The following is a 21,886-nucleotide window of genomic DNA, read 5'->3' as shown; positions in this document are numbered from 1 at the left end:
CCATAAGCCTTGTTGCCGATATTCAGGATGAATTCTACGAATCCTGGCAAATACACGTTGCAAAACACTCACGGTATGCTCGGCGTTCACAGTGTGACTCCCTGCAATGAATTCCTTTGGAATCAAAGCAACCAGTGGCAGAGTTTTGATTCTAGTCTTCTGCACACTTTCTTCGGTTTCGGAAAGCTATGACAAGCTTAGTCAGGATCGCCTTTAGTGCTCTCCCGACCATCACGAAATATTGCATACCACATAAACACCTTCTCTCGGCTTAATGCCTCACTCCCGCCAACAGTTTAAATCATCTGAAATGACTATGTTGCACTTTTATCAATTTGAAACAGAATTTAATGTTGGCACGTTGCTCCATTGCTTCCTTTCCGAGCGACGTTCAGCAGGTAATGTCAGTTACAAGATCCGTACACATCGACTGTCGCTGTTAGTGTTTGCAACTTTTACGGAAGATGGTCAAAATGTGTCGTTACATGGTGTATATATACTTGTCTATAGATAATTCCGTGGCAAAAACCAATCATCTTTCCCATTGAACAAACTATGTATATCTAGTTTACGAAAAGACAAGATAACATAGTTGTTAACGCACCAGCACATTAAGGTTCCACCTGGTCACAAAGTTTCGATGTTTTTCCTTCTATGTTTATTAATACAGTCAATAGAAAATATTATCGTAGTTTAGATAAACTTGTTATGTAATGGAACTTTATTTCAGCTTAAATGTGTTTAATTTACACAAAAATAAAATAAATAATCGATTCCGTTATCTGTGAACTGTACTAAGTAGAATTTGCCCAATGCGGATACGAAAAGTCATTCTGACAGTGTACAGGAAAATTATTTGTGTGCAGATCTGTGCCTTTAATTTTTCCTGTATTAAGTTTTAAAGTTCAGAAATAATTATATTAACTTACTGTAGTTACTTCTTACAAAATAATATTGCACAATGGTAATTTTAACGGAATGAGGTAATCTGATCCTTTTCTTTTATCCTCTTTCACCTTGATTCAGAAAAGTTAAATCAGGGTGACCACTCTTTTGGGATTTTGAAATTCCCTGACTTTTCCCGGTTTTCCAGACATTTTCAGAAAATTTCCAGAAGAGATCCAAAATGGATATATTTGCGTATTTTTAAGCAAAATTCGACACAAAGCTGCAAATGAACTACAATGTAGAATTACAAAATCTAAAAAGAACACTACAGAAAGTAACTGTAGTCTAATTTTAATCTATTTTTCTAAGATCTAATTTTAATCACTTACCTGCCAATATTTCTCTGCCACTGATCCATATCACTTTGGTAACTTTCAGTCTGAAGATCAACACTACTTACAAAAGACGACACACTGTAACTGTTTCTAAAATCCAACACGACATTCACTGAACTGTTTTTAATATCTCACATTACACCAAAAACCAAACTATTGAGATCAATACAACATTCGTTGGAATGTTCAAGACCTCAAATGACCGATTTCTTCATCAATTGCAGACAGCTTCTTCTTAACCTCAGCCAACAAACTTAATTTTCTTTCCCTCGAGTTCAACAACCTTACCCCTAATGGCATTTCTTTTCTGCTGTTCCTTCTTTTCCTCTTTCTGGTTCTTCAGGGATTCATCATAATAAACTACATGAGCATTGAGGGCAGCAAGGACAACTCTCTTTGAATTTTGAACTTTTCTATACCACCAACAGCCGAAATTGTATCGTGCACCCTACTTAGTGCAATTAGACTGCTCTTGATTTTAAAACATATCTTTGTTAATTGGAAATCCCTACTCTACACTGTCATTCCCATGAGGAAGAATTAGGAGAAATTTTACAAGATCAGCCATCTGCATTGATCATGCGCATAAATTTAGCATTTCCATCCAATCTCTGGTCATCTAATCTCTTATATTTTCTGTCATAAGTCTTCATTGCTTCCAATACCAGAGGATTCTGAGAAAAAGTTTTAAATTTACCTTCCATTTGATCAGCCAATGCTCCTGAAAGCCAGTTTCTGGATATCACGATTTCCAGACAATTGGACACTACAGCTGCCTTCTCATCCACAAATACGCTTCGATCCAGAAACGAAATTGCTCTTGTCAGCTTGGATTTCAAAGGTGACCTCTCGATTATTTTTGCTACAAATTTCTGACGTCCTGTACGAAATCTGCGAAATTCAAGAATCTCTCTTGGAGACACAGAACTGACTTTTCGTAAAGCACCATTTGATGTATAGCCAATGTTTACAAATGTAACTTCTTTCAGGTTTTCATTGTTCTGAAAAGCAATGTTCACTAACGGCTTGCCTACCAAAGCACTATTTCACAAAACGACCACCTACAAACAACACAACGGCATAGACGGAATTGTAAAAGAAAGGAGCTAAGGGAGCCTCTGCGTCAAATTCGCGTAAAAATGGTTCAACAGTCTTTGCTAATATTGTGAACAAGCCTAGTTTTGCACCAAGGAACTAATCATTTATGGAGTTTCTTACAGTATCAAAGCTGTTACACCCTGGTACTTTCCTCTCGTCAGCAACCCGCTGCACATATTTCATAAAACCTGAAACATCCTATGAATCTTATATAGTATGCTCGACGAGCTCGAATGTCTTTGAATAAATTATAAGAAGCCCTGAGATATTCTAATTTCCAGCCTGTTGCTTGCATGGCAGCTTTGAAAGCAAAATTCATAGTATGCAGCCCACAACTTCCAATATCAAGGAGGACTGGATCTGAAGGTGAACATGCAAGATCTTTCTACAACTAAGAAACCTGAAATTTGAACCATTTTTTCAGGTCTCAGCTTAAGACCCACTCTTGAAACTTGATTCAATGTCTGTACACGTTGAATGTATGAGGAAAACTGAATTCAAACATCTTGACAAAACTTGGTTTACATTCATGTCCCAAAAGCGAATCGTGAGGTTCATGTGCTACAATTGTGAGACTTTGTTAAGGTTTTCATCAAATCTAATAACGTAATGCCTGCAGTTTTGTAGTTCATTGAGATAACTTTGGAACAGTAGTTCAAGCCCATGAACAATTGTATAAATTACTTCTGAAGCCACTTACGGCCACCTCTTTACTGATATTTCAACGGCAGTACTAACCACTTCGATCTTTTGACAAAAACTTGAAATCAACGAGTTCTTAACAGCTGCACTGTGTTTCTTACCTTGTATGTGGCTAGTGACAGCCTGCTTGCCCATATTGCTGAGGCTAAAAGTAGTTCTGCAAATTTTTGCAAAATGTTGCATACTTGTTGTGCTTCACACGAGAAAGACACAATGAAAATTTTGAGTTCAACAGCCAGTTGTTTGAAAACGCTGACTTCCGCTAGCACCGAAGTACTGATCGATTCATTATTGTTGTAAGTGGGGGTCTGGAGGCGAAGGACCTAGAAACCGAGAGGATTTTGAATGAAAGCAGAGAGGCTAAATGGCTAGAAAGATAGTAAATACTTTTATTTTCATCGAAGCAGAAATTTCCGTTTTTTTTTTTCAAAATTCCCTGACATTTCCCGGTGTTTGTAAATTCCCTGACTTTTCCATGTTTTGCCGTTTTTCCAGGTGGGTGGCCACCCTGTAAATAGTAAATGAATAAACCTGAAAGATTTCATAATACTTTCCTCTTCTCTCTCTCTTCGAATGTTGTAACTCTTTGAGATGATTAAGCTGATTGTGTACAATAAAATATATCTTTTTTGGGTGGCAATCGAAGCATAATACGTAATACGTAATACGTCTTATTTATAATACGTAACTTTCCAAGATTTACAGTTCTAAATTTTTATTCTTAAGTACCACACAGACGAAGTTAGCGCTCCCCCTCTCATCATCATCTGCAGTTTGATTTCCGATGGAGGATACAACTTTCACTGTTGATTAAACATCGTAAGGTAAATTGGGAAAGGTCAATATTTAAAGATAGCGTCGAACGATAACCACACATTATCCAGCTAAATGTGTACCAACTGGCAACTACCCTTCACAGACCACAGTGCAGGGAGTTTAGTGTTTATTTTGTGCACACAGCATATTGAACAATGTAGAGTAATAACTTTGCAGTCATGAATGGTGAAAATTTCTGTGCGATCATTCTCTGTGTCGTCCGTGGAAAGTATAGTAAGCAAGTATTTTAACAATATAGAAGGTTGTTCCGGCTGATCAAACGCGATTCCTTCCTCTCACGCGCAGAATGAACTACTCCGACCTTGGTCAGGCCAGGCCGTTATGTCAGTGTACTTAAAAGCTATGGGTATATATATATATATATATATATATATATATATATATATATATATATATATATATATATGGTGTTAATGAACTATACAGACAACTGTAGGAGGTAATTCCTCACATCAAAATAAGAGAAAAAGTTCACATGGACCTATGGCGAAAAGTGCATAGTTTCAGAGCTAGGCTGTCCAAAATCGAGAAAAAGCCAAATTTCCATAAGCCCTAGTTCGAATTCTAGAACCTGTGACTGGTGGTCCTTATCAGCGTAAAGTAAGTCACGCATACACAATCCAAAACTGTATATTTCATCCATTTTCAATAGGTATATAGGATATTCTCCACATGGTGTAATTCTCAGATATGCTCTCAATACAGTTTTCAGATATACCCAGATTTCAAGGAGGATCCAAAGTAGGCAGAAGGTAAGCCTTAACAACAATGGACACCAAATGCTTCGGGGGGAAGTCGGAAGTGTTAGGAACCGGCAACTCCATGTATTTTTGTGTTCGGAATAACGTGTGCTGCGATGTATTTCGTCACGGTATATATCACGTTTTCTTCACTAATAAGCGTGAAAGAAAACATCGCAGCATGCGTTTTCCCGAGTACAAGAGACCATGCTGCTGACGATCCTTAACACTTCCGATATCCCGCCAAAGGATTCCGTGTTCATTGCTGTCACGGCTTATTGTTTGCCAACTTGGACCACTCATGAAGTCAGAGCATATCTCAAAATTCGGTTGATTTCACCCTGCAGGAAATACTCTGTACACTCATTGAACATTAATGAAATATACATTTTTGGATTGCGCATGTGAGACTTCCTTTACGCTGGTAAGGACCACCATCCATAGTTTCTCGAATTCGAACTAGGGCCTCTTGAAATTTGTCTTTTCCGTGACTTTGAACAGCCCTAGCTCTGAAACTATGCATTTTTCCCACAGGTCCATATGAACTTTTTCTCTTATTTTGATGTAAGGAATCACCTCTTACAGTTTGTCGGTATAGTTCATTAACACCCTATATCTATCTATTTATCTATCTATCTATGTGTGTGTGTGTGTGTGTGTGTGTCTTTTCCTTGCTGTACCGAAAAGTTCCCGCCTAAACTGAGTTGCTTTCGGGAGGACTACGTTGTGTAACTTTTCTACCTATTAGAGTTCTCTTGCTGGGTTAAAAACTGCCACCAAAATGGCGTCGCTTTAGGGACGGTTATAGTGCTTCGATGATCAGGAAGTAGTGTAAGAGCGAGGGATGTGACATTAGCTTTACTTTAATCAAGAACGTGATCAGCAAGTATACAGATAACGTGGTCCAACGTTCAGTTCAACAAAGGAGATGAAAACACAGCCGTGCACACGTGCCACCATCAGTAGGCAGACGAAACTTCGCAGAGTGGCCTTACAAGAGAATTCACTGACCCAAAGATAGATGGCGAATCGCCTGAATGTGTCTTTGGGAATTGTCAACCGCATCTTGCGTCAACGATTGAATGTTAAAAAGGTTTTCAAGGTCAGTGGTCATCGCATTACCGATGCCTACCGAATGGAACGTAAGTGTAACGTTCGGAAGCTGTACAAGCTGCGCTGGCAAACAAAAGGTGGCGGTATGGCATTACATTGGATGAGGGTGGGTTTACCTTTCCGACTGCAGCAAACGAAGACCTATCATGTACACAAACCAAGGAGTACAGAGTTTCATAAGATGGATACAAGGATACAAAGAGGCTTTTTCCGAGAAGATTCATGTTCGTTGTCGATTACTATCACACACTGAAATTTCGCAGGATGAAGAACAGCAAAATCAATTTGCAATGCTGCTAGATGATGATCCTGAAATCGATCTACAAGCAGGAGTTACTAGAAATGTATGAAAACGAGATCAACATGGTTTCAGTCTATCAAGACAAAGCTTCATCAAACACCTTAAGACCGTCGTCCCTCGCATTCTATCAGGATATAAAGAAGGCTACTGGAATACAGGGCATTCCTTGCAACGAGATTCAACGAGAGATGTGAAGTCTCCAGATCATGTTCAATGGACTTCTGTGGATTTGGACTGCTTAATAAGACTTTGGGCAAGAGGCGTGTGGCAATAGTGAATGGACTCTGGAAAGATGTGAAACAGTCATGAAAAAAATATCTCCATCACAGTTCTCCAACGAGGATTTCCGCAATGGAAACTACATTGCCAGGAAATCTTCGGAACCAAAGCAGATGCATTGCGCACTGTCACACCTGGCGCCTTGGATTTCTGTAATTTTTGGTAAGCGCATTTTGGTCACACGAGCAACAGCTCCTGTACTGCACAGTACCAAAGTAACTTGTGTTGACCGACAACTTGTCGTAACTGAAATAACAATACTGTATCGCGAAATTTCATTCGAGAAAAATTTATCTGTGCGAGAGTTTATTTTTTAAAACATTTTAAAGCACCATGTCCTTATGTTTTAAGGCTAAATACTGCATGTACTACAACTCACCTCTCTTGGAGACATAATGTGATCTTTCTTTCTTTTTCAATGTATGCCATATAGTTAAAACTACTGTTCGCAGAAGAATAGACACACTGATAATATAAATAATTTGATTATAGGAAAACTTCGTCTGTAGTCTCTGCTCATATATTCAGAGGTTATATCTGATCCAAAAGAACGTAAAATAACCTAACCCTTTAACTTTTTTAAATAATAAATAAATAAAACATTGAGTTTTCGATCATAAACGAAGGATTCTCCGCTTTAAAGGTTCATGCTATGAATATCAGATAACAGGATTGGTTTCAGATGCAATCAATACACGTGTATATTTTATTACTAGCTGTTGATCTCGAAATAGCGTAATTTCTATAATTAGACCTGTAATCAAAATGTCTATTTCATTACAGACCCAAAGACTCATATGGGCAGGTCATATATAAACCATTTGATTGTATGAAAACTAACAAACTGAACAAAACTAGTCACATTTGATATGCAATAGACCAAAAATAGGTGGTTAAACTACCAACCAATAAGTAGCCAATCGGTTTAAAGTTTTAGATAATTTTTATTACGATTCCATTAGCATAATTAAAATTTATGCTACGAAACAAATTTTAACGACTAGTCGCTCTATTTGTCGATCACTAATTACATAAGTTAAAAACAGTTAATATTTTTTATGTTGAGTAATTTATTCGTTCAATCCTTTCTTCTGTAACTACTTCCATGATCGCTGCGCTTTAAATGTGGAATAACACTATAAGTTTATAAATAAAAAGTAAAACGTATCAGTTTATAGTAACTATATTTTTCTATGTTACTGAGATTTTGATTTCAAACAAAGAATCAAATACAAAACCATTGTCATAATTACATTATCTTTGTATTCAAAACTCTTATAACCTGGCAAAGACACACAAAAACCGTCTTAAAATCATTCAAAGTTTAAGTCCACAGCATATATATAATCTTCCTCAGTCTGCCTCCATATATGTACATATATAGTATTATTTTTTTGAAAACATTCAAGTATATTGTTCTGACACTGATACGCCAACTTTTGAGGATTTACATATGACTGTCTATATAGATTTTGTTAGAAATAATTTAGTCTCTTGTACTGGCTTATCTATAAAGAAATTGCATATTATAACAAGGGTACAATGAGCAGTTCAATTTATATTGTAAAATATATGTTTATCTGAGATTGCTAAAAGGGAAACAATATCTGTAGGTACGTAAACAGCTGAATCACCCTAGGTAGGTAATACTGAAAGCCATTATTTCCCTCATCTTACATATGATTATCGTATGCATACAATATTATAATTAAGATTATGAGTTTTTCTTATTTCCTGAACCACTTAAAAGGTTGACTAATAGTAGCTGACATGCAGAACATCACACATTAACTTCCTTGTTATTAAAGTACGGCTCAGGTACACATCAAATTCTTTTTATGCTACTACATATGCACAATATCATTCCTCCTTCCGCTTGTAAATTATCTGAGCATTTTAATTCATAAAAAAACGACTGTACAAAAAATAGTCACATACAAAATATGTACATTGGAGACTTTTTTTCATTTACCTCATTACGTTTGTTAAGATTTGGAGCTGAATCTTCACCCTAGCTTCCGAAACTGGAAACAAAAATCACTCCTCCCAAAGATAGTTTTTGGGAAGAATAGCTTATCTGCATGTGGGCTCCGACTAGTTTCAGGGAAATATTTGGCAAAATTAAAAGTAGTTATTCTGTTAACCTAATTTAACATTCTGGTCAAAAATGTATTTGGCTTCTTACTCAAGATGATATACTGTAATTATGTAGTTATTTTTTGAGGAATATTTATGCATTTGAAAAAAAAATCCATTACGTTCTTTTTTTCTTTTGAATTTACCAGCATCCTTACAGGTAAAATGTATTTCTGATTAAAAGGTTCTGTATTTGGCTGTTACAAAGAGGAGAACGTTTGCAATAATAATTTGTGTGTTGAACACAATCGATTTTTTTTTTTTTTTTTTTTTTTTTTTTTCACGAACAAATCTCTCCATCTCAACTTCCTGTATAAACACCAAGCTCCACATACATATTTTAACTTCCTACTTTGAAGTGAAATAGATATTTGTCTGATTGGCAGGCATAAGTGTTCTTTCTTTCCATGTTGCTGTCGTCGTCTTTTTTTTTTTAATCCACTTCCTGATATACAGATTTTTTTTAATAACCTACTAAAAGCAGTTTTTCTCCCTAGATCACTGAACAAACGAAACACAGATTGTCTAGAATATGTGTGGCCACTGGGAGAAAAAAGAAAAACAAAAACTTAAAAACTACACTTACAAAGTAGAATATACTCTGTTATTTTCTTCATACACACATCATCTCTACCAAACTATGGAGTCAGTCTTTCCAACTACAGGATTACTCCCTATCTAACTGGTTACACTGAAGAAATGTACTTTTATTTTTCTTAACAATGACAGAATATACAGTACGATGATAGGGAGATGACAGTTCTGAAAATGGACTTAAGTATTCAATGCAACAGGAAGTTAATGAAATTTGTACATGATCCTTAATCCTCCCAGAAAAAAAAAAATACTTTTCTTCTGTACTGTTTATTGCCATTACATTAAAACCTAGAAAGTAGACGACCTAAGTTTCTATTGATATTGAGGGTTATAATACAATGAGTAAGAGGGAGAATCAACTTTTAAGATTTTTTTTTTTCTTTTTACTCTACGCTTTCTTATGTTTGGAAAGTCCACGTTCTAAAACATGCTCATCTCACACAATATTTCCTTTATTCTCGGTTTAAAATCGTCCTTCACTTCACTTACAGCTGCATTTAAAATATCTACAACTTTTTCACACATTGCTTCATTTTTCTTTTTGTTTTTTTTTTTTAAAAAAAGCCCCCAAAGCTCCACAATATATATATATATATTCTTTAATTTCCTCTAAATTTGGTCCTTCACTATCCATTGCTTATTGCACAATTAAATTATTCTGAGCACAGCAAAAAAAGAAAGATACACTTCACATTTTATTCTATTTCAGAACCAGACAAAATAAAACAGCCCATCCACAGTTTCCCCTAGAAGCATTTTCTCTTAAAAAATAACAATACAAGAAGGACGTCCCAATTTCACTAAAACATTTCCTTTAGAATTCCTGACTTACAAGATGTACACCTTTTAACATGTCACAACTTAAAAACATCTGTTCCTTATACTTTCACTTCTACAGCACTTTTGGTAATCCTAGGATATATTTATATATATATATTTATATATGTATTTATATACTTATTCACAAAAAAGGAACAGAAAATTACCATATTTACAGGGTACAGAATATCCACAAGTGCGTGACTTTTCTTTTTTTAATAATATACCCTCTACAGCAACAAAGTGCTACATTCATAACGCATAAGAAACAATTCTTTCATTCTGTACAACATCAACACTGTATTGAGGCATCACTTCACACAAATACGGACCAACCAGCAAAGAAATAATCGTTCCCTGTTACCCAGGGGGACTGCTGCGTTAACAAACTTGCATCACACTCACCAATTGCATTCTGCCCAAGGATCACAGTTGAAAAAAACACAAACATTATCTTGTGTTGAATATTTATGGAACAATCACACGAGCAGTTTTGTACTTGATATATGTCAATCCATTCCTGCATTGTTCCTTTCTATAACTGGACTGGAACATATTATATATTATCCCTGGTTCAAAGAACGGGTCTGGAAGATGCATAAACTCTCATATTTCATGCTTGACACAGCACTACCTCTAAAATGGACCAATATACACCCACCTGAAAATAAATATATTTTTTTTCTTCTTAAAAGAAATGAAAACTAAATTGTTCCGTCAATGCCAAGAATCATCACTACTGTTGTCCGCACAGCACAAACAATGCATGAATGCAATTTAATTGCATCCAAAACCAAAGGAAACCAATCACAAATGATCACACAGTAACACGTCCGCAACTTGCATCCTGACTGAACATAGAAAAATTAATTGATAACCCTTCGGAAATGGTGTTCAAACCATTGGGGTCTGGTACTTCTATCGACCCTAATGTTATCATGGTACGGATGACTACAAACAGGAGCTTTCTCTTCTGTGTTGGGTCTTCTCTACCGCCGTGAAGAGGCTCTCTGCTGCTGCGGCGTCTGGTCCACGATGTCCTCCTCCTCCTCGTTGTTGGCCTGAGCCAGAGGGTGGCTATGAGAAGGGCCCAATGGATGGTACGTCATTTCATATTCTACCACTTCCTGGTAGATCAGCTCCTTCCACTGTTCCACCGTGTGTTCTCTCTCGTCAACAGAGTGGTCGTAGGGACCTGGAGCAGGCTAAAAAGAGACAAACATAAGAAAATATTCGAGGTACCTTTTAACTTTCACATTAAGTAGTAATATTACATTATATGATTTGTTCAAACTTTATCTGATCTTATTTTCATTCATTTTCTTTCTTCAAAAAGAAACAATGCCCTTCGACAGGAAGATGTAGAGAGCATTTATATGTACATATGATTTCATTTTTCATCCTCAGAGAGCGTCATTGGTTGGCACTCAGCCCGTAAATAAGTGCAGTAAACGTTCGTCAGAGGTTTATTTACCACAAAATGACAGAACTACTTCAAGCAGCAATTTTACTAAAGGTTTGGTGGTTTCTAACTAGAAACAGAGATGCAGTAATTACCGTAAAAACTATGATACTCGCAGAGACCAAGAAGAGCACAGTAGGTGCGTAACTAAGCCAAAGTTATGTTAACAGTTTCCTTTGACTCTAAACGAATACTCATCACCCGAATCTTTACTAACGAATCAAAGAGTAGATCGGACGACGGTCGTTATGTCATGTGATTTGAGTTTAGCATCCTTTTCAGCAGCGAGGCTATATGAGACGTGGACCTACAGCTTAAGGTGGGATCTCAGCCATACGTGCTCCCGCCGGGAATCGAACCAAGGTCTATCATGACAAAGTATGTATGCTATCCACACAGTCACTAGGGGGCCATGAACGACGGTCGAAGACATAGTTTGTTTGTCACATTGGTACTCTCAACATACGATAGTAAACGATTCGGTAAGAAGAATAATGATCAGTATAGGGGAGCAGTATTAAATTTTCTGAAAACACAACAAATAATAACTAATAATGTCTGCAATAAATTAAACACATGTTCATTTGTAATGTAAACCGTTCGGAAAGTAATGTTATGAATAAACTCAGAGCTACTCCGTTTGTTCCTCCAAATTATTGGCTGATTAGAATGCCTTCACTGAACACGTCTTTAACAGCTACCAGCGAAAATTCTATCTTTAATATATTATATATATATAAACATTTGGAGGAGCAAAAGTGGTTTAATAATAAAACTATCTTCACTAACTAGTTACTTAAATTCAAGAGTAAGGACTGTCCCAGAAATAAAATAACCACCTGGAATTGAGTTTATCTACTACATTGTTTACAAATTGAACTCAGCGTTTTTCTTGACTTTAACATTAGGGCCAAACACAGTAAAATCCCCCCCCCCCCCAAGAAAAAAAGCTGTTACTACTCCCGAAAGAATTTTCGAACGTTGCTTCTGATACTTTGCAATAAGTTGCGCAAAGTCGTTTCACTGATAGTACGGACTGCACTGTTCCACATTTGTTTGAATTGCTGGAGGTTAGTGGCAGCCCGACCATTATTCCTGAGAATTCCCTTTACAGTTGCCCAGTAGCGTTCGATGGGGCGAAGTTGGGGAACGTTGGTGGGTTTAGTTCTTTCGTCACGAAACACACCTGATTAGTCGTTAATAGTACTATAGTGGCAGTGGGATCATGAGCCGGGGCCAAATTTGGCCAGAGTAATGGGGGAACTTTGTGTTTATGATACAAGAGCAGCAGACGCATTTTAATGTACTCATTTCTATAAATCTCGCCACCAATTGTACCATTTACGTAAAATGTTGAACTTCTGACAAACGAATTGCTTGCCATACTAGCATTTTGGCATCAAATTTTGACACCCGGATAGTCTTATCCGCATCACGAAGCACTTCACCCTTTATTGCTGTGTAAAACTGGGGCCTGGGCAATATTTTTGTGTCCAATTTGACGTATGTTTTATCGTCCATTAGAATGCATCGAGACGGATTTGTCACTAGGAGGTCATAAAGTTTTCTAGCGCGAGTTTTAGCACGTTGTTTCTACTCTGCACTCTGCTTAGGTGTTTTTTGCTTTCGATACGATCGTATGTTATGTTTCGACTTAACCCGTTGCACTGTTGATTTGGTAGTATGTAACTTTTTGGCTACTTCACGAACTGACAAATGTCTTTTCATCTTCAAAATATGCAGAATCTTTCCCTCTAAACTTTTAGCAGACATACCCGGGTTTTGTCCTCTTCCTTTTAAATCTTTAATAATATAATGTTCTCCAAATTTGAGTATCACTTTTCTGACACTAGAGTCCGACACATTTACCGACTTTGCGATCCTTCGCATTGAAAGTCCCTTCTGAGTGCATCATTTGTGCAGAATTAATTTTCGCTTCGCTAATCCGTGGCATGACCGCTCACTTCCATACATAGAACGACTCTTTGCAGTGGCATTTCAACTACAGTTATGTGGCTTTGTTCAGGGCCATCTATGAGATACTACTGAAGCGTCTGTGGAGTTTTGACATGTATTTTCTAGTGGTCACTTAATTTCTGGGACAGTCGTTAACTCTAATTCTAATTTTCTTGATCACATTAACAATTATTATTCTTTTAGTATATTTATTATTATCAACGCAAAAGTATATTTAATTACCGCTCTCACCTTCCGTTCGAACGACCAGGATTTTTGATTCCCACTTGGAGTTTATGTGGTTCGAATTCCAAGTTAAACTGTAGCTTCGTCTCATACAATACATTTGTTCCACCTCATTCTACCTCTCAACAGTATTTTCCAACCGGAGATACCTCTTAACCATAAGTGTGTCCTTGTCGTAGCATCTTCTACAAAATATTATTAGTTTTATTATTCAAAAGGCAACAGAAATTTCGATCCTTTTCTGCTGCTCCTTTACCACCAGTATCGCTACCTCTTAAGCAAGTAATTCAGATCCACAAATACTTACTGCGTTAACTTCACTCTCGTCGTACCATACATTGATATATGGATGCAGGAGAGCTTCATCAACAGATATTCGCTTCTCAGGGTCGATTACTAGCATCCTTGATAGTAAATCCCTGGCTTGGCTAGCTGTAAACAATATATCAACAATAAGGAACCCAGTCATTTACATTTACAGGAAAATACTGAGTAAATATGGGCACGGGCGTCTCTGGCGGGGGGACGAGTCCCCTCCAATATTTTGAAGTATAAAATATTCAATATTTTATTCTAATATAATTTATTTACTAACGACAGGATACCATATAAATAATAATTATTATATTTATTTGGAATATAATATTCAGGCTGTGAAACGATTATATCAAAGTTCTTCAGATACCTCAGTGGGTCTGTGAAAGCAAGCAGAAAGGTAACAAAATGTTGGGTTAGGTAGGATTTAAATCACTTTCTTTGATGTCCCCCCCCCCCAATTTTACATGCCACAGACGCCAGTGAATATGGGCCATGAGAAAATTATAGAAGGTATTTAAGAAAAAAATGTGCAAATGACAGACACAAAGATTATCTGTAAATTTAGCAGAACTATATAAAGTAGTACTAGAAAATTTTTTATTACATCAAACAAAATGGACATATTAAATGTAAATAATCACAATCAATACGAAAGCTTACCACTGATTAGGTTATTTCTTAATTTTTAACCAATATTTACTTTTGCCAAGAGAGAATGGACTCACTAAGTTGACAGTCATTGAGAATATACTTAAGTGCCGTAAGTCATGGGATAAGCAGCTAGTGTCGTGCAAATTATGAGATTCTTTTGAGCCCATTTAAGCACAATAGCTTAGCAAGCCGTTCATTTATAGAATGGATAAAAGCCTCTGGATACTTGCCTTCAGCTCTCTGATGCAAGGGCGAGTAAAAATCGAATGAATTTTTCTAGCATTAGTATATCATGTAAGTAAGTATTCGATTCGATTCTTGTCAGATGAGCGTAGCGGACATAATTCATCGTAACTGTCCAGAATTCATTTCGAACAAATCCTCGACAAAACTGAAGGATTAAATAATGCAGGGTGACATGTGCATTATTGTCTATGGAATATTCCCTACATAAAATTCATGAAGGGCTGCAAATGGCCATCCCCAAGCAACGACTATTTAATCTATTTGATTTGATACCATGGAAAAATCTAGTAACATGTGGTTGGTGACGATTATTACCGTATTTGCCACCTTGTAAGATTCACTTTCTTTCCTCTGAGAATAAGTGTAAAAAATGGAATGTATCTTATACCCCGCTACAGATAGCTGGGTTATTTCAATTTCAGTAAATTTTCCCGATTATACGTTGCTCATGCCTTTCTTGCTTCTTTACGGAGTATATATAGCATTCCAGTTACGTACAGCTCAATGACTCAGTAAAGCAGTTTGGATACAGTTCTATTTACCATTGCACACTATGTACTTTCCTCAGAATATACATGTGCTATAGACATTCCTAGACACGTGTGCGATTCTACATTGGTAAGTAATGGTAACTCAATATAAGTTTCTTGCTAATATTTCTCTTTACATTTCATATATCACGTGCAATGAAAATACTTTTTTCCCCCCTCAAAACTGAATACAAAAAATGATGGCAAATACAGTATCAATGCCATTGTGGTGAATACAGTGGGTGATAACGCCTTCTAAAACAAGATTTCTCTTACACGTTGGGTCACCATATATTAAGGAATGTACACATAACTTCGTAGTATCCTGTTACTACGTAGTGTCACACTTCCCGTACACTATCCACTTATTATGATTAGATTGTTTGATCATCAATCCACTTCATGAAATACGTTAACTCTTCCCAAGAGATAAAGCCATTGCGTAACGGTAGCACTAATTAACGATGTTACAAACTGTTATCCCATAACTTTCCGCATGTGAATATATTCCTTTCTAAATTTGTTTCGTTTTAAGCAATACATAAAATGTTGTCTTGTTAGAACGAAGTATTGATGATCTATATAAACTACCACTAAAGTACAGTATCTACATTTAAATATATAACCTTGCTACTATAGTTTTGAATAAACATACTCAAATTATATTTAAAATCTTATATAAATCAATGGACTATTGATTATTCAATTAGGAGAGTTAAACTCATCAGCTTCATTTCTGTTTTTCAAGTAATACCCTCCTAAAACACTGATAAGTCTAGCTTTATTTCTCAAATTAATCGTGAGAATTTTCGTTTGTCTTTTCTGAAACTAGCTGTTCTTTCTCCCCGACATGTAATACGTACATATAATATCTTGTAATTTTCTTAACTTCGTGTACAGACATCTTAATACTTACATTACGTCAACACGATAATTCATTTCAAAGCTATGAAATAAAACATCAAAATATCAGAAACAGTAAACATAGTAATTATACATAAACAGTGCATACACTCAAAGCTCAGAAGTCAACCAAGATCGTATTTCTAGATCCGTATAATATAGATGTTCTTTACCCGTCGCATTAATTAAATATTGTACATCGTTTCTTAGTTGAAAGTTCTGATTTTTTAAGGACCTGCTGAACAGTTATGGCACAAGGCGAAACCATTTTACAAAAGGCAGATACCTCCCTTTTAGAAATCTTACCTTTCAATTTATTATGTTCTGATGAATCAGAAGGAAACAGGACGTCTGGAAATAGCCGCTCAAAGGAGTAACCCTGATACCTTGGCCGGTTTTCCACGTAGTTCCTCACGGTTGGCTGGAGTCTTTTCATAAAATCCGCGGATGGAGTCCCTAATTGTTCTGCAATGTTAAAGATAAAACATTATTTACTGTATATGTGCTTTCAACGTTTGCAAATTTACCTCTTCCTTCAATTAATACTTGCACATGGGATATGGAAATATGATTAAATCATTCTACGTATGCACTTAAGTCTCATACTCGTAATATTACTAATAATATTTATACACAAAATATTAAGGTTCCTTGGGGTAAAGATATTTCGCGATCGAGGTCGAGGTTTAAGTCGCGGTCGCTACCTCAATACTGGCACAAACACATGGATTCAAATGGGTAAGCGCATGCCGGAGATGTACGCTACACCGGGGGACCTAGAGGTCGACCGCGAGGATGAATTAGTGGTCGCGATGATAAACAACCGAGTTTGTTTGTTTTTACATCGATGTTTAAAAGAAGCATTGCTGTGACTCGTGTTCTCATTGGTCCTCCCTGAAGCGCTTCACGGAATAAAATTTTTATTTGTTTAGAATTTCGTCTATAGAGGACTCTGTGAATCTATGCTCAAGAGGTTTTGCTGCACTTTAACTATTTTATTATGAAAGAGAAAGACATAAAGAACTAATGAGGAATGTTCCGGCAATATGTTATAAGAGGCACAAACAACATCACAATAGGCACGTTTTAAATAGAGAATGAGAGAAAATAGTAACTCAAATGAGAATGCCAGGTAAGTTATTCATGTTTATTTGAGAATTATACTGTAGTTTATTATTATATAAACGCAGTGGCGGTTACAGGGAGGAGGCTTTCGGGCTGAAGTCCCTAAATTCCGGAATTTCTAAAGAAAAAACAAGCTAGTGTTAATCATATCTATGCTTAAAATCACCACGCCTTCTCTACCCCTATCCCCGAATTCCGAGATTAATAAAGAATTTCTTCTAAATTAGTTACTGATATAAGGTAAAGAAATACTTGTAAAGACAGGAACGTATCTATAAGGAGGCAACGTCGAATAATGGAATTGCAGTGACGAAATTTCATTTGGTGAAGTTAATACTCTCTCTACCTTGTAACCTGAACTTTTTTTTTTTTTTTTTTTTTTAATTTTAATACTAGGAAATGGTTTCTTGCCTGAGTGATGAAAGAGCGCATTTCTTCAACACAGAAAATTGACAAAAAGGTAAAAGTCTTTGATTTATTGACAGAGATGGACAAGAGATGAGACTTAAATATTTTTGCGAAACAAGAGGTGAGATGTATTTCTCATGTGTCGCGCCCATCCCTATTTATAAAAACTGTTTGGTCCTTTCAATTTCAAACCGTGGCTACGCAATGATTTTTATGCACTGACAATAATTTCACATGAGCCAGAGTAATGTTTCTCCTCTAACCGAGAACTTACAGCGAGGATGCGATCTCTTCGGTATGTACGCCCTTCACCCATCTAGACTTAGACATCGAGGTAGCGACCGCGACTTAAACCTCGACCTCGATCGCGAGGAATTTTCGGTACGTCTTTACCTTTATTTGACTAAGTAAAAGTATGTGCGTAAGTCTCACACTCGTAACAACACAAGAGATTTAAGGTGGAAGAGAGAGAGAAAATGAAAACTAAGGTTGCCAACAAACAAAACAAGAAAATATTGTCTTACGTATAAGAGTATTAAGATATTCCGTTTCAAAAGGAAACTACTACTTGTAAACATTGATCAAGGCAATTAAGTGGGACACGCCTTGAACAGAAGAAACCACCTTGACATTGTAAAACAGTGATTGATATAAGAGGATTATTTTTTCAGGTTCGTTTCTGAGTACCGTTTGAAATGCCAAGTATAAGTTCCCGGCATCCTTTGCATACAACTGGACGCCATTTGCATTCACGGGGTCAGTTCGTATGCATCGTAGTGTGAGGTTAACGTGTTAAAAAAATTCAAACAGCCTGCTGGCTGAAACAAGATCATAGCGCTGTTCCTAACAGCACGAAACATGATAATTGCGAATACGAAAACGTCTGTGACGAATCACTCTCTCTTCTGGCTGGGAAGATTTCGATCATCCACCATACCGTTTAAACCTTGTCCCTACCGACTACCATCTCTTTCGTTATTTGGAGACCACCTTAGGAGGCAAGTGATTCCACACTAATGAAGAAGTGAAAAGGACTGTAAACTGGCTATCTTCACAAGCAACAGAGTTCTATGAGGAGAATATCCAAACACTCATTGTTCGTTACTATACGTGTTTAAAATGACAAGGAAATGAAGTTGGAAAATATAGAACTATGTGAAAATTCAGGAAAAATAATTAAAAAAAAAAACATTTACTTTTTTTTCATTGCAAAATGGGCCTTACTTAAAAACTAACCCTATTTGTTCGGTCGTCATTCTCTTAACGGATACGTAGATTTATGCCCGTGATGCATGGAACGTAAAACATGGAAACCCTAACAGTGTTCCGTTCACAAAGCGTAAGTACATATGGGCTATTTTCTATTAAGTGTTGAACAGAAACAATGCCACCACTACTTGATTTAACGGAATCTTTGACATGAAAAAGCGCTGACAATATGTAGGCAGAGCAGACACACTGGCAGATATGAGAGGCTATGTGACTCACAGAGTAATTCTTTCACCCTTTAATATACATGGAATAATGTTACAGAAGACAAGACAAGGCGCTCACATACAATGACAGTAAGGGATGACAGCATTTAGTGTTAACCAATCATCGTAGCAGCTAAAATACTGAGACTGACCAGGAACGTAAGTTTCTCACAATAACAAGATGGATGGTCTCAACACAAACCGCCTGCAAACCCTTCCGTAAGGTAGTCTCCATACAGGGAGGCCATTGGTGTGATCATTTGACCATGGACAGTCTACTAAACAGTAAAATATCGCAACTGAAGATTCGCTCCGTTTTCGCTTCAGTATCCACTCAATCAACTGACGCTTTACTCATTTAGATAGAACATGAAATTCGCAGTTATCAAATTCATGTATATGAGATATTTCAGTAAGGTGGCGGTCGAATTATAGGTCCTGAGCTTGGCATTCTTGTAGTACGTAGGTCCTAAAGTCTGATTTCATGACTTTCAACCACTACAGTTGCTGTGATTCGTTTATTTTCAAGGATAGTAATGTGTGTTCTAACAAAGCATGGTGAAATGCTTCAGCCATACGGAAAGTATGTCAGAGCTTTTCTCGGATCTAAATTCTAAAAGCACGTTTGCGGCGCAATGAGAAGATGCACTGCGGCTAAGGATGGCAACTATGTCACTTCATGTGTCACACAAACATCTTCTCAAGACTATGCCATACCATAATCAAACGTAAGTATGCTGTCTGACAAGGGAGTGACAACAACACAAATTTTTTTTGATTCTTGTGTTTGATGACAACGTTCTTTTAGTCAAGATAAAAAATAAAGCAGTTCTCTGAACATTATGAAATATATATATATATATATATTAATTAAGAAATGTTTCTCCGGCAAATATGTGTAATATACAATGATCGTATAACACGTTATACAGAATACATGAACCAATCAACTCCTTGAACCACCTTGAAAAATCTTATTCTTGAACCACAATCATCAAAATAATAACGCTTCTTGCTTAGTATGTTTAGTATGACATTTTACATAAACTACAGTACTACCAACTAAATACAAATCCAAGATTCAATGTAACGTACCTATAATTTTGTTCCACTGGTCAATGTGGTCCGTGCCAGGAAAGAGAACTCCTCCACGAATCATTTCACCCATAATGCATCCTACCGACCAGATGTCAACATTCTCTTTATAGCCCATGCCCAAAATTACCTGGAAAATAAGAAATACAATTTAATTACGTTTAAAATAATCTCTATGTTTAATAATAACAATTGTGGATCACAAAATACAGAATGTTTCTAAATGACTATTGAGGTTTTATTAAACGCATTTTTTCTTCCATATTCAATACGGAAATGGAACATACCTTAAAGAAATGCTAATCAAACAGCTTTTTTGTTCCTACTTTGAACACTGTGTTTTGTGGCTCCGCCGTAGCACGGCGCTATTTGTAAAAATGGCAACGACTCCTAAGCGCACAGCCTTTTGTGTCTTCGAATTTACAAGATCTAAGTCAACAACTGAGGTGCAACGTTACTGTTTGGAGGGTATCACGAAAAGAAACTGCAACTGAAGCCGTACCGTCTGCAACTGTTACAAGCCCTAAACCCAGAAGAAGAACGAGTTGAACGCTGTTTTTTCCCAATGGTGGATCGGTTGTCATTGTGAGTATAACGTGACTCTTCTGCAATGTCCCTCAAAATATCCCGACTTCACCCGACTCACCTGCCGATCTCCCTGAATTGTGACACACAATTGTTGCAGCAGTGGAATCTGTTACACGAGACATACTAGCTACAGTATGGGAAAAAATGACTACAGACTAGATATGTATTGTGTTATAAGAGGACTCCCTTGTTCGACACTTGTAAGTTGACTGACTAACTTACTAATACATACATACATACATATACATACATACATATATACATATACATACATACATATATACATATACATACATACATACATACATACACATACATACATACATACATATATACATACACATACATACATAATACATACACACACAAACTGTTACCGCTCCTTTACGGGTATGTTTCATTTCCATATTGCACATATAACAGAAGATACATTTAATTACAACTCCATTATTCATTTACGAACACCCTGTATACTGCTGACTGGTTTTATTCAACATCGGGATTGTATGAGCAGGGAACCATTCGGTTTATCCAAAGCTACTCTCCATCAGGTAAAGTATTGCTATATTGATTGTAAATTTGCTGTTTTATCTTGTCTTATTATAGCTCGTATGCCTAGTATTTCAAAAGATTACTAAAAAACTTTCAAATGTGATTTTTGTGTTGTTTTGAGGAATTTGAGACAGTCTATTTAGGGTCGCTGAGGCCAAGTACGAACACGACGTTTAAAAACTTGGGCTGGACCATTCAGTAAAAAACTATCTGCGATAGAGACGATTGTAGGGTTGAAATAGAGATACAGGTGGAGGCGCAAATGTTAGGAGAGCACATACAACACCGCCCGGCATCTTGATGCACCTCATTCTGACATACTTAAAATTATTGAAACGGGAACATGATCATGCAGCATATATATATAGTGCTACGTACAAAATCAAATTTGCAAATCTGCTGCAGGTAATAATTTATGCTCTGCTA

The 21,886-nt window shown here is 36.6% G+C and overlaps 1 protein-coding gene across 4 annotated transcripts in view; it reads right to left on the bottom strand.

Moving 5' to 3' along the window:
* Nucleotides 1-7,520: 7,520 nt before the first annotated feature.
* bsk (mitogen-activated protein kinase dJNK) overlaps nucleotides 7,521-21,886 on the bottom strand; it is a 441,364-nt gene continuing 426,998 nt past the window's right edge. For all 4 annotated transcript variants that reach the window (XM_081759702.1, XM_081759701.1, XM_081759704.1 and 1 more), the window contains 4 exons: nucleotides 20,321-20,450; nucleotides 16,524-16,682; nucleotides 13,877-14,001; nucleotides 7,521-11,110 (listed from right to left, as the gene is read on the bottom strand). In XM_081759702.1, coding sequence (XP_081615828.1) covers nucleotides 10,895-11,110; nucleotides 13,877-14,001; nucleotides 16,524-16,682; nucleotides 20,321-20,450 — 630 coding nt within the window. In that variant the 3' untranslated portion in view covers nucleotides 7,521-10,894. The remainder of the gene's footprint in view (nucleotides 11,111-13,876; nucleotides 14,002-16,523; nucleotides 16,683-20,320; nucleotides 20,451-21,886) is intronic.

The sequence above is a fragment of the Thermobia domestica genome, chromosome 5, assembly GCF_964235325.1.
Source record: "Thermobia domestica chromosome 5, izTheDome1.hap1.1, whole genome shotgun sequence".
NCBI lineage: Eukaryota > Metazoa > Arthropoda > Insecta > Zygentoma > Lepismatidae > Thermobia > Thermobia domestica.
The sequence above is the reverse complement of the archived record's forward strand: the minus strand, read 5'-3'. Positions and strand labels throughout refer to the sequence as shown.